General features: G+C 37.7%; 1 protein-coding gene across 14 annotated transcripts in view; it reads right to left on the minus strand.

Annotated features, from left to right (window-relative positions):
* Positions 1-12,863, minus strand: part of PAK3 (p21 (RAC1) activated kinase 3) — a 278,956-nt gene that overhangs the window by 25,593 nt on the left and 240,500 nt on the right. For all 14 annotated transcript variants that reach the window (XM_089324121.1, XM_070067235.2, XM_089324119.1 and 11 more), the window contains 5 exons: positions 7,947-7,995; positions 7,524-7,636; positions 4,293-4,410; positions 2,738-2,837; positions 2,039-2,235 (listed from right to left, as the gene is read on the minus strand). In XM_089324121.1, coding sequence (XP_089180247.1) covers positions 2,039-2,235; positions 2,738-2,837; positions 4,293-4,410; positions 7,524-7,636; positions 7,947-7,995 — 577 coding nt within the window. The remainder of the gene's footprint in view (positions 1-2,038; positions 2,236-2,737; positions 2,838-4,292; positions 4,411-7,523; positions 7,637-7,946; positions 7,996-12,863) is intronic.

Below are 12,863 nucleotides of genomic sequence, written 5' to 3' on the forward strand. Positions count from 1 at the left end.
GCAGCATATTTGCAATCAAGACTAAAAAGGAACTCCTGGTGCCTAGGATAGAGAGGCTCAGAAGAGAGCTGGCTCAACAGGGACTTGTTGATTAATTGGAGGCTGATTACACCCCAGAGTAAAGAGCAAAGTTAGAATAAATCTTTATCAGTGGAATTCAACAGGGTGGTCTTTTTGACAGGTCTTTTTGTTATAGCCTTTAATGTAGGCTTCCTGAACCTTGTGGCTTGTTAATCTGCAAGTACTTGTTTAGATATAAGGCTGTGGATTCTAAGAGACAAGCTGTTAATTATGAGTTCTAATCCCAGGCTGGAAGATGCCTATTAAGATTAAAACTTGTTTCCTTTTTGCCAACAATTAGCAGCCTTGCTAAAGAGCGATCAATTGTAATTGGGGAACTGAAGAAGGTAATAAATGCATTACTGAGACCAGTTGCTTTACAGAGCCATTTATTTAATCCTTAAATTTTGCAGGTTGTAAATTACTCATTATGAGGCAGAACGCAAAATACCATAATCCGTTTAGTGCCTCCAAGCTCTGCAAACTCAGAGGAGGAAATCTATGGAAACAAGAGGCCTGATATGTTCTTTCACTGCTGTTCCTTAATGGGCCACGGTGGTTAAACAATAAGGAAAAGCCTGTGTAATTATCCTGATGCGCTGCTCCATAGGTCAGGGGTGGACTTGATTAAATGCATCAAGGACTGACCTACAAAGGGTGGGAAAATGCCCCTTCTTTTCCACTCAGCCCTGCAGGCAGCTAATCATCGTGCACATCTCACTTCCAGATTGCTTCATGAGACCAGAGCAATAGCCCATAGCATTCATTAGGAAATTCACTCATATCTGTTGTTTTCCAGTCAGTGCAAGGACTAGGATAACAGGCCAAATACCAGAGAGGAATTAGAGGAAGGCCGGGAGGAGGCATCCCCCTCTCCACACATAGGGAATGCAGCTCCTAATTACAGAATGTCCAACCGCAAAAACAACTAGACAATTAGTTTGTAGGCTCATTTACATGTATAGAAAGCCCCATCTATTTGCTTGAATATGGATTTTACAAGCTTAGTGGGGAAACAGATAGCCCTTTAAGGACAACAGTTTTTGTATGTCAAAGGTAAAATTCAGTTTTAAACTCAGTGGTAACAACACAGACAATACGCAAAATGCCAGCTCTATGCATGATTTTTGAGAATCTGTGTGTATATGTCTTTTTTCAACAATGAGATGATTTTATATATACAAAACCCAGCTTCTGGCTTGCCCTTAGGCTATATACAACAAAATAGCTGCTAGTTTGCTTTTACACTGAGCAAATATTTCTTTTACACACCTTTGTTTTACGCCTCATGACCAACAGCATGTCTTTGCATAAAGAGAGTGCAGGTAGGCAATGAAATGGAGCCCATCTCTTTGCAGAGTTAACAGGATCAGGTGAGGAACAAACCTCTGATTTTGCAGTAACAAACTGAGCTACCCAACTCTAACTATTTCCATTCATTTTCCACTTGACAGTCTTCTAATTAAGTTTGTGATTTCACTAGGCTGGCACTATGTCTATCTCTGTGTTCCATTCAATACCCACCAAGCTGTTGTTGCTCAATAAATCATTACTGATAATGAAGGAAAATCTAATTTTAAAAAATTATAGCTGTTCTGAAAATGCATTTATTTACTTTGTTAAAATAATTATAAGGCAACTGTTTCCTAGATAGATCATTTAACCATGGCATGTGATTTTTAAAAACGATCTTTTTCTTCCAACATCTAGCTTACACTAGAGAGCTATATTAAAGAAATTTAAGGACCCTTGTGATTAGAAATACCTATATCAAAGAACTTTAGAAAACTATTGAGACATTATAAGATAAACTTTAAAAAGATCATGGCAATTTTGAAAATTTTAACTTGGCTTGGTGTTTCTATATTACTTATCTGAGAAAAGAAACTATTTTGGTCACTTTTGGTGGAAGCAAGCAATGACATTTTGTCTTTCTACTTTCCTGGGGATAAAGTACCTGAGTTCCCTTTTTACTTACCCTGAGTGGATTTTCATTAAGGTAAGGGGGTTCACCTTCCACCATTTCAATTGCCATAATTCCCAGAGACCAGATATCAACTTTCGGACCATATGCTTTTCGAGTTACCACCTCAGGTGCCATCCAATAGGGGGTTCCCACCATAGTGCTCCGTTTACTTTGCTCAGGAGTGATCTGGGCACAGAACCCAAAATCAGCTGCAGAGAAGAAAAATCAGTTAAAATAGACCCAAATTATTTTCCTTATATAATAGGTCACTTTGAGATTTGTCTGTACCTTCCTTAGTCAGATACTGAGCTTCCACAACTTCTTGGCTCACATCCTTTTCTTACTTGATCTCTCAGCTGCCTCTGATTTTAAAAAGTTCTGAACTAACTAATATGATGTGTGTTTTTACTAGTCTTCAGTCTAGTTCCCTCTCCCCACCCATTACTGTACTGTCAAACTTACAGAATCTTTCAATTAGGTATTTCCCATTCATCTATATTAGAAGTCATTAGAAATTCTGAAATATTAAGTCTAAGAAATCTGGTCATAATCTACAAAAACACAGTGCTAGACAAATTCTTCTGTTCAAACTGGGCTCTAACTGCTCTCAAATAATGTCCTTTCAGTAGCCATTATTTTCTCAATACAGACAGTAGAAGAGCATAAATTCTCTGATTCTCCATCAAACATCATCTGAACCAAAATACCTACTCAGTTTAACAGAGCCATCCATCCCGAGGAGGATATTGTCACTCTTTATGTCTCTATGGATCACTTGGTTTGAGTGTAAGAAATCCAAAGCTTGGAGGCACTATTGAATCAGGAAAGAAAGTTCTAATTATATCATAAATAACTTTTTTTAATTCCACATCTCATTACTAGATAAATTTTGGGAAAGGGAATACTTTTACATTGTGAAATGAAGTAGATTACCAAAAGATTTAAAACCAACTTTGAAACCACCTTACCATTTTATATCAGTGATGCTGCTTAGCATTATCCTTGTACATATGATGGCTGCCATGACAGACTAGGTCATGAAGAGTGATGATGCGGCAAGTAGCACTAATCGCTAATACAGTCAAACTAACCAATTAATGAAATCATACTTTAGCCCAGTTATCTGGAAACTATGGATCAACGTTGATCTTATATAGATATAGCAAGCTTCAAGTACATGGTCTGATTTGATTGGAGTGAGACTCAGGAATTCACATTTAAAAGAAGTTTCCCAAGCTATTTCTGATGGACAGCTAAACTTTGGAACTGCTTGTAGGTTGTGAGGCAACTATGGCTACCTGTTTGGAAATGCTTTTACACTGTAATACTGGAAGATGGGAACCAGGCTCAGAAGAGAATATTTCCCTGAATGACTCTAAGTGTGATTTACTGCACAAAAAGAAAACCTGACTTTGGTGGATACGTGCATGTGTTTGGGGTAGGAGGAATAGGAATATGGATAAGAAGAGAAATGGAATGAGGAAATTTAAGTGACCAATTTAACATAAGAAAAGGAAAGTTTACCTGTATCATTTAGTTTTATTTTGTTATTATCAGTTTTCAAGTTTCAGTGAGTGAGAATTTCTTCTTTCAACTACAGAAAACCATCCATAATGAATGGGGAACATGACAATGTCCATAATAGATTCCAATGAAGAATATGTGTTTTTTTTTAAAATATTGAACAAAGTAAAAATAATAGAATGTCATTAATTTAGTTTGAAGCTAGAGGGACGGTAGTGTTCTTGGAAAATAAATAGATCCTCAGTCCATCGGGAGGCTACAGGGATATTCAGATCATTTTGGGCAAGTAACTGCTTTCTGAGCTGAAGAAGGATCTTGTTTAAATTGTCTTCTGGAAAATGGTGGGAATATAAAATGGTCTGTATTTGACATGACTCACAGGCTATATTTGACATGACACACAGGATAAGATAACTATTATATAAGCATTTCCCCAGATCAAAAAGAAATTCCATGTCAACAACCCATATTCACTGAGACTACATACAGTATATGGACTTGGATATGGCATCTTGGAGATAGCATGATGAATTCAAAAGATCCATAGAAAAGCAACTAAAAAGGGGGGCTAAGGAGGGTTGTGTAGGGACATGTGAATTGGTTAGTATTTGAACTGAGTTTACACTCTCTGATTGTTTTTCCAGTAGAAAAGTTGTGCTGTTGTTACTTTGACGTTATAATGATTGTGAACATAAAGAACCTCCAATTCTGGTGTTCCTGTAAACTAGAAAAATGTTCTTACCTCTCTGCAGACAGCTGCTATCTGTCCTTCATCCATACAGGTCTCTGTGACCACATCAGTCAAAGAGCCACCAGCCAGGTATTCCATCACTACCCATAGTTCATCACCTACTAAGTAGCTATAAGAAGAAAAGAAAAAGACTTTGACTTGGGATTAAGGAAGCAGGGGCTCTAATACTTCCAGGTCTCAGTTCTGATAAGGTCAACTGTGAGTTGTGCTGTGCCAACTATCTCTGAGTAGTTATTCATGACATACCCCCAAGTGATCAACTATGGGGTAGAAGGTCAACAGAGCCCTACAATTTGGGTAAGGAGAGCATGAAGTTATTGAATTCACCTAAGATCATAGGAAGACACTTTAGCAGTATTATTTATTTATTATTTAGAAGTTATGTTTATCTTCCTACTCAGCAAGAGACAGGAATTACAGAGAATGGGAATGATCCCAAGGATCCCACCCTGCTCTAAGGCCCACATCAGTATAAATAAGGCTTTATATATCCAGAGGTGCTCACACTGCAGTGCCCATACCAGTCACCTGGGAAGTTGGTTAAAAATGAAAATTTACTTAGGCTGATACCATATTTTGGTTATTGTGCAGAGTGCTGTAATGAACATCAGAGTACATGTATCTCTTTCATTCTATTTTTAATTCTACTGAGAAGTATAATAGCTGGGCCCATATGGTAGATCTATTTTTAGTTTTTTTTTTTCTTTGAGGAACATCCATACTATTCTCCATAATGGCTGCACTAATTTGCATTCCCACTATGTGTGTAGGGTTACCTTTTGTCTACATCCTCACTAGCATTTTTTGGTCTTTTTAATTTGGGGGGCACGTCCATCTGGAAGTTCACTCCCCATATGTCCCCAATGGTTTAGGGGCTGAAGCCTGGGAACAGAGAACACAATCCAGGTTTCCCATGAGGGTGGTAGCAACCTAATTACCCAAACCATCACTGCTGCCACCCAGGGTCTGCATTAGCAGGAAGCTTGAATCAGGAGCAAGAGCCAGGAGTCAAACCCAGGCACTCTTAAATAGGATGTGCGAATCTTAACTACTGTCTTAACTGCTGAGTCAAATGCCCACACTTTTATCTCTTTAATAATAGCCATTCTAACTGGAGCAAGATGAAATCTCATTCTGGTTTTGATCTGCATCTCCCTGATAGCTAGTATTGAGCATTTTTTCATATATTTTATGGCCATTTCTATTTCTTCTTTTGAGAAATGTCCATTCAGATCATTGTCCCATTTCTTAAGTGGACTGGGTGTTTTTCAGTTGTTGTCATCCACCAATGAATTAATGGGTGAAGACAATGTGGGATATAAGTACAATGGAATATTATTCAACTATAAAATAATGAAGTCTTGACTTTTACAGCAAAATGGATGGAAATGAAAGGCACTGTGTTAGGTGAAATGAGCCAGACAAAGAAAATACTACACGTTCTGTCTCTTGTGTGGATTTTTTAGAGTTGATGTGAACTTGGAATACTGATAACTAAGGCTTCCAAAACCTAGGCAGCTCATGAGAAGAGCCTTGGATGATCACTGACGTCATAAAGAAGAGTGTCAATTGTTAACAACAGGAGTCACCGTGCACTTACTCTCCATGTAGAATCTCTGTCCTTAATGTGTTGTACTATGTGAATTAATGGTATAACTAGTACTCAAATAGTACTTTACATTTTGTGTTTCTGTGTGAGTGCAAACTGTTGAAATCTTTACTTAGTATTGAGTTGTTCTTCTGTATATAAAGATAATTAAGAATGAATCTTAATGAAGAATGGGATGGGAGAGGGTGTAGGAGGTGAGACAGGAATGGAGGTGGGAGGGCAGGTATGCAGGGAGGAACCACTATATTCCCAAAGCTCTACCTATGAAATTTGTATTTCTTAAATAAAAGCTAAAAACACAGAAATAAATAAAATAATAAAGAAAAGACCTACAAAAAAGGTACTGATAACTAGAGGCTGGAGAGGGTAGAGAGGGAAGAGAGAAAAAGTGTATAACAGGTACCAAAACACAGTTAGATAGAACAAATAGCTCCTAGTGTTCCACAGAACAGTGAGATGACTATATCTTACAATAATATGTTACAAACTATATAATGAAATAGAGGGGAAGAGCTGGTATTCTCCAAATTTGGAGCAAAAGTAGGGAGGTACGGATGCTGGTTGCCTGATTTGATCAGTTTACACTCTATGCATGAGCTGAAATTTTGCACTGTGCCCCATAAATTTGTACAAATATCACATGTTAATTAAAAGCTTTTAAAATGAAATAAAGAAGACTCAAATACATTCAAAAATGAAAATTCACAGGCCTCATTTCATTAGTAATGGAGAGCAACCTAGAAATCTGCATTTTTTCCAAATACAAATGGAATTTTTACAAAATTATGCCAGGTCACTCTGCTGCAGAGGGTCCTTTGAAGACACTTGATGAAACAGTGACCAAGATGATAATCTGACCCTCCTTTTTCCCTATGAAGTTTTCCTCTTTCTGTATCACTGGCCTACCTGGCCCAAAACATGCAAAGCAAGATCTTAAGTTTATGGCTTCTGAAGACCTAGCCTTATTTCCTTTGTATCCCTGCAGAGAACACAGCACACTGGTGCTAAACAAACACTTATTGAAACTGAGTGAGACAGATGTTAACCACAAGTGAAGAGTTAGTCCTGTCTTTAAATGCCTATTTATAACACACTATTTATAACACACTATTAATACCACGGATGAAAGAAACATTAATTACCTGGTTTAGGAAAAAGGTTTAAGATTAAAGCTGAATTCCCTAGAGCTTACTGTCAGTTAATCACAAAGCACCCATTAAAGCAGAGCCATTGTAGTCAGCCTTCTTCACTGAGACTCCCAGACACTGTACTGGCTGCAAACAAACACTTGATGAAATGTTTTTTACACCCCCGCTCCCTCCCACTTGCCATAGACTATTTCCTGACAATGTAGAGCAGTGATCCTCAAAAGGAAATTATACAAACTGTTTATGTTTAGACCCAAACCCATAAAACATTTCTTCAAGTGTTCGAAGGGTGGACAAAGACAAGTGGGTGCAAGTTTAGCCATGGGTCTAATAGTCTACTACTTCATAGCATTTGAAAAATATGTATAGAATGACTGTTAAGCGAATAAATCTCAAATTAAGTCACTTACCAAGAAAATGACATCCCATAATGGAAACATGTACCCAAGGAGAGAGAACACTTACCTATCTAAATAATTAACAATATTGGGGTTCTTATTTTCCCTCATGACCAGAATTTCATTAATAATTAATTCCTTTTTGGGTTGCTGTTGTAGATTCATCTGCTTTATGGCCACCTGAATGATGATTAAAATATAAGAATAAATTACAAATATCACAATAAATACAAACATTTGTCTTTCAAGGAACACAGAGTGAGGCATACAAATTCATTATCTACTAAACTCTTTCTCTGTGCCAGAAATCTAGGCTTTTTTCCTATGGTCACACGTAATTAAACCATTCACTGCAGATGCTTTGGATACTAATAAACTCCCTTCTCAACTCAGGGCTACACATTTTCTCTAGCATGGATGCCATCAAAGAGGAAACCTGACAAAAATGAATAAAGGAAAATACACATCAAGACTGAATGTTGGCACTTACTTCTTGCCCTGTTGCAATGTCCAGTGCTGTGTAAACAGTCCCTGATGCCCTGTGAAAGTGAAAATTATAAATGAATAAGCAATCAATATATTGTTGCAAACAAATGTCATGTGAAATAAAACATAATTATTCTCAGAAGAAAATCAGTGAAGTCAAGATGAAAGGATGAAGTAAAATGGGAACAACCTTTTTAACAAATTACTATTGTGGAAAGAACATTTAACATGAGATCTACCCTCTTAACAAATTTTAAGTGCACAATACTGGAACAACCATTTTATATAGTAATTGTTCCTGAAACAGTACAGTGTAGTCCTTGAGGTGGGCTAGGAGCTCCACTCAGACTTTCTGGCACCAGTTCATGGGCCATGCACTTTGCAATAATGAATGGAGCAAAATGGACTTGCTCCTTTTAGAAAACTCCCAGATGTTCTAAATATTTCTTAGATCTTGCAACAACCAACATTACAGATCTCTGCTGTAACAGAAGGGCAGTTTTCGTAAGAATATATTATCTTTTGCTTAGGCAACTTTAAACTAAGGCAACTTTAAACTAAACTTCACTTTTAGCACAGGGACTGAGCGGCTCTTTTCATATATTTCTGATTCTAAAGAATATCTTCATCTAACAAATAAATCACTCTCAGTGCCGTACTTCTATGGGAGTTACACAGAGCAGTAACAATGTGGCTTTACTGTTGAGTCATTGCTTTTTCCTTTTTGCTAAATTTCTCAACTGCTTTAGAGGTGCCGCTCTAAACCAACAACATCCTTTTAAAATCTATCCTTCCTGGGGACAGCACTGTGACATAGCAGGTAAAGCAGCCGCCTGCGGCACCTGCAGTCCATATGCATGCCGGTTTGTGTACCGACTGCTCCTCTTCTGATCCAACTCTCTGCTATGGCCTGGGAAACAGTAGAAGATGGCCCAAGTCCTTGGGCCCCTGCACCCACGTGGGAGACGCAGAAGGAGCTCCTGGCTCCTTGTTTCAGATTATCCCAGCTCCCACCATTGTAGCCATTTGGGGAGTGAACCAGTGGTTGGAAGACCTTTCTGTCTCTCCCTCTCACTGTATTTAACTCTACCTCTCAAATAAATAAATAAATCTTTAAAACAATCTATTCTTCCTTAAGTCTTGGTAGTACTCATGCTTCCATTTTCACTTAAATTATGGGGTTCCCTTGCTTTGCAAATAGAAATTGTATAGTAAAGCTGAATTCACAATAAGTTTTCTGTGAATCTTAGCGTATTCTGATACTCTTCCTAACCTTACCCCTAAGAAAAAGAAAAAAAAGTCAATTTCATTTGTGGTGAATAATATAGAATAAAGATTTTCCCTGGGATTCACCAGGCATTGTAATGCTCTAATGTTGCTGTCAAAGGTTTCTGGTAATTGTAATTTCTCCCTTGATCTCTATCCCTGTTGCTTTGTTTTCTGAGTCTAGGAATTCCTCTTTTGTGTCATGTATTCCCTTGCTGTTCCTTGTCCCTAGATGTCCCAAAATATTTCTCACAATCTAGGAAGTTCATATATTATCTGCTCTCAGGGAATAGGATGGGTATTATAGTACAAAAAATTGACTCTTAGTAGAGAACTGAGTTATAATATTTGTCCTAACTTTAATAAGTTGAATGACCTTGGGCTAGTCATTTCCCTTCACCAAGTTTCAGTCCCCTCACATGGAAAATAGTGATCATAGGGGGCATATTTGGTACAGAAGTTAAGATGCTGCTTGACACACCTGCATCACATATTAGGGTGTCTGGGTTTGAGTTCTGGTACTGCTTCCCATTCAGCTTCCTGCTAATTGGGAACCCTGGGAGGCAGCAGGTGATTTTCCCTGTACCTGGGTCCCTGCCACCCATGTCAGAGATCTAGATTGAGTTCTGGGCTCCCAGAGTTGACCTGGCCCAGCCCCAGCTGTTGTGGCATTTGGGGAATGAACCAGTGAAAGGAAGCTCTCTCTCTCTCTGTCTCTGTCTCTGACTCTGTTTCTTCACCTTTTAAATAAAATGAGAATTTAAAATGTTTTTAAAAAAGAAAATAGTGACCACAATAACATAAACATGTACTGAACACGTAGGTGTCAGAAACTGCACCAGGAACTATGTCTAATTTAACTTCTGTAATCTTTACCATATTTCTATAAGGGAGGTGCTCTTATTCCCATGTTAGAGTTGAGGATTCTGAGGCTCAGAGAGGTTAAGTAACCTGTCCAAAGTTAGACAACTTACAATCCAAACCTGTCTGACTCAGTTATTTACAAAGCACAGGAAATAGACTACTGACTTCTAATGTTCTTTCATTCTTTGATATATAATTAAAACTCTATTGCCCATTCTATTTGGGTTTTGAATATTTATTGGAATTAAGCTAAAAAGTCATAATCAATAGATGCCACCTAAACTAGTGTTTAGCAATTCTAGAGATTTCTTGTGCTTGAGGATTATGTCAAACAAATCATTCTTTCAATTTCGCATGCTTGAGATTCTGGTTTCAGAGCACATATTCATCATTGGTGTCCAATAAATATTTGTTGAATGAACAAATTAATAAAAAGCCTTTCAAGCTAACATGAAATTATAATAAGGCTTTTCCTTTCTGTGAAGAAAATATTTCATCTTCTGCTTAAATTTACATAACATACTTCTGTCTTGTAATAAGCTATTAGACACTGCTTACATCAGGCACTAGGGTATGATTTGCCCCTCTGAACTCAGAATTATCTTGACTTCAAAGGAACAGACCACCTTGACATGGCGTGTCTTTCAGCTGCAATAAGCCCTGAGCAACTACTTAAATCCAATGGCAATAAATGCCTTTAAAAAGGCCTTTACTTAGTTTATTCCTATATATTTAGGATACTTACACAATTCCTTCAGGTGCAACAGAGTGACAGTATCTGCAAAATGAGATAACAATGGTACCTAGCTCACTGGATTACAAAGAACCAAATGGCACAATCTATGTAAGCATTTAGCCCAGACCATAGTTGATGTGTAATATGGTAACTGCTATTATTATCGTCTGTTGCTGCTGCTCTTGTTACCAGTTTCACAGAAAGGGAGATTGTTTCACTGAACTGTTAGTTGGCCCCACCCAATCTTCCAGCCACAGCATCTTTGCTAACATTTGTCCCTATTTCCTAAAAGGACTGAGGCTAAGAATGACCCTATTGGAACATTTTTAGAGGCTTCATGTTCTTCATTCCCCTAGGAAAGTGTTTTTTTAAGCTTAGAAAACCTTAATCAAATAAAACCATATGCAAAAAGCCTCCATATATAAAACAATTTTTTTTTCATTTTATTTGAAAGACAGACACAGCAACAGAGAGAGACAGTGAGCTTTCATTTGCTGGTTCTACTCCACAAATGTCTGCAGTGGCCAGGAGCCTGGAACTCAAGCTAAGTCTCCCACAAGGATGACAGGGACCCAAGAAACTTGAACTGTCACCTCCTTCCTCCTAGGGTGTGCATTAGCAGGAAACTGGATAGGAAGCAGAGGGCATGCTTGAACTCAGGCACTCCAATATTGGATACAGGCTTCCCAAGCAGCATCTTAACCACTGCATCAAACATATGCCCCTGAAAGAAATAAACCTGGAGCTGCTCCAGCTAAAGCTAGGGAGGAAGGCCCAATATGCCCATCCAGGTGATCTTTCCCATATTTACCCCATCCACCCCTAGCCCAGATCCTGAGCTCATTTCCAGTGTCCTAGAGACTAGCATTTTGAATGACTTGGCATGCAAGGGGGATTATGATTTAATGTCTCTGGAATTTTACCTTTCAAATCATTGAGTTTTCTGTCCAACCCCTCCCCCCCAGCATCTTATTGTCTTAAAATTGCTAGAATACCAATATCCTAGGTTGTATGGCATTCAGTATCACAGAATTGCCATAAGTTTCCAAGTTCGCAGAGTTTTAAACATCTTGAAACTCTAGAGCTATTATTAACTAAAAATTAGCTTTTCTGTCGTTTCTCCTTTCCTCTTCTTTTTGCATATTTGCAATTGTCTAGTGGGAGCCACTTTTCCTTCCTCCCCACCCTTGCTCCCTGTTCATTCCCTATCCCACTTAACACCCCTGGCCAAACCAAACATATTTTTAGGAAGTTGGACTTCATTGCTCTGACCAACAAGGTACTGATTTACCCAAATTTCAACATTTGTTGAACCCACAATTTAAGTGCACAAACTTGGGGTACTCACAGAGTAAAACCTACCACCTTATCCACAACTACCTTACCACGACTAATATTTCTCCTCTCCCCAGTTCTGATGTCTTTCCATGTTCAACAATTTAAGCTTCAACTGGTATAAATGTGGACTTTTCCTTCAATGTTTCCACATCTCCAATATTCATCTATTAAAGTGCTCTCATCAACAGCAGTGTTCATTTCCATTCACTCAAACCTCCTCCCCTAATTAAAATTCTACTGGTGGTTACTGGGCAAGTAACTTAATCTCTCTGTGGCTCAAGATTAAAGGAAGATTAAATGTATATGGTGCTTACAATATGTACAGTCATAGCATCTAGTAATTACCCAATAAATATTAGCAATAATGATAATTATCATTACTTGGTTGATTCTTAATATAGTCATTAGGTTTCCAAATTGTAGTCTGTGTATAACTAGGAAGTTCTTTAAAAATCTGGGGGTTTTCAAGATATTTAATATTTTAAAATTCATAAGAGAAATTTGACATTTACCTAAGAAAGATAACTCAAATATCACATTTATTTACTTTTAGTTAGAATTATATTAACTTTGTGATAATGGATATTACATGCTAATTAAGAGCTGTAAATAGCAGTTAAATATATTTTTGCTTTGTAAAGTATAAGAAGTAAATTCTTAACACAGCTTAAAAATAAAAATTATTTATAACATGACACTTACAAAGCCAAATAGTTG

Source organism: Oryctolagus cuniculus, chromosome X (genome assembly GCF_051225735.1).
Source record: "Oryctolagus cuniculus isolate XC-2025 breed Fujian yellow rabbit chromosome X, ASM5122573v1, whole genome shotgun sequence".
NCBI lineage: Eukaryota > Metazoa > Chordata > Mammalia > Lagomorpha > Leporidae > Oryctolagus > Oryctolagus cuniculus.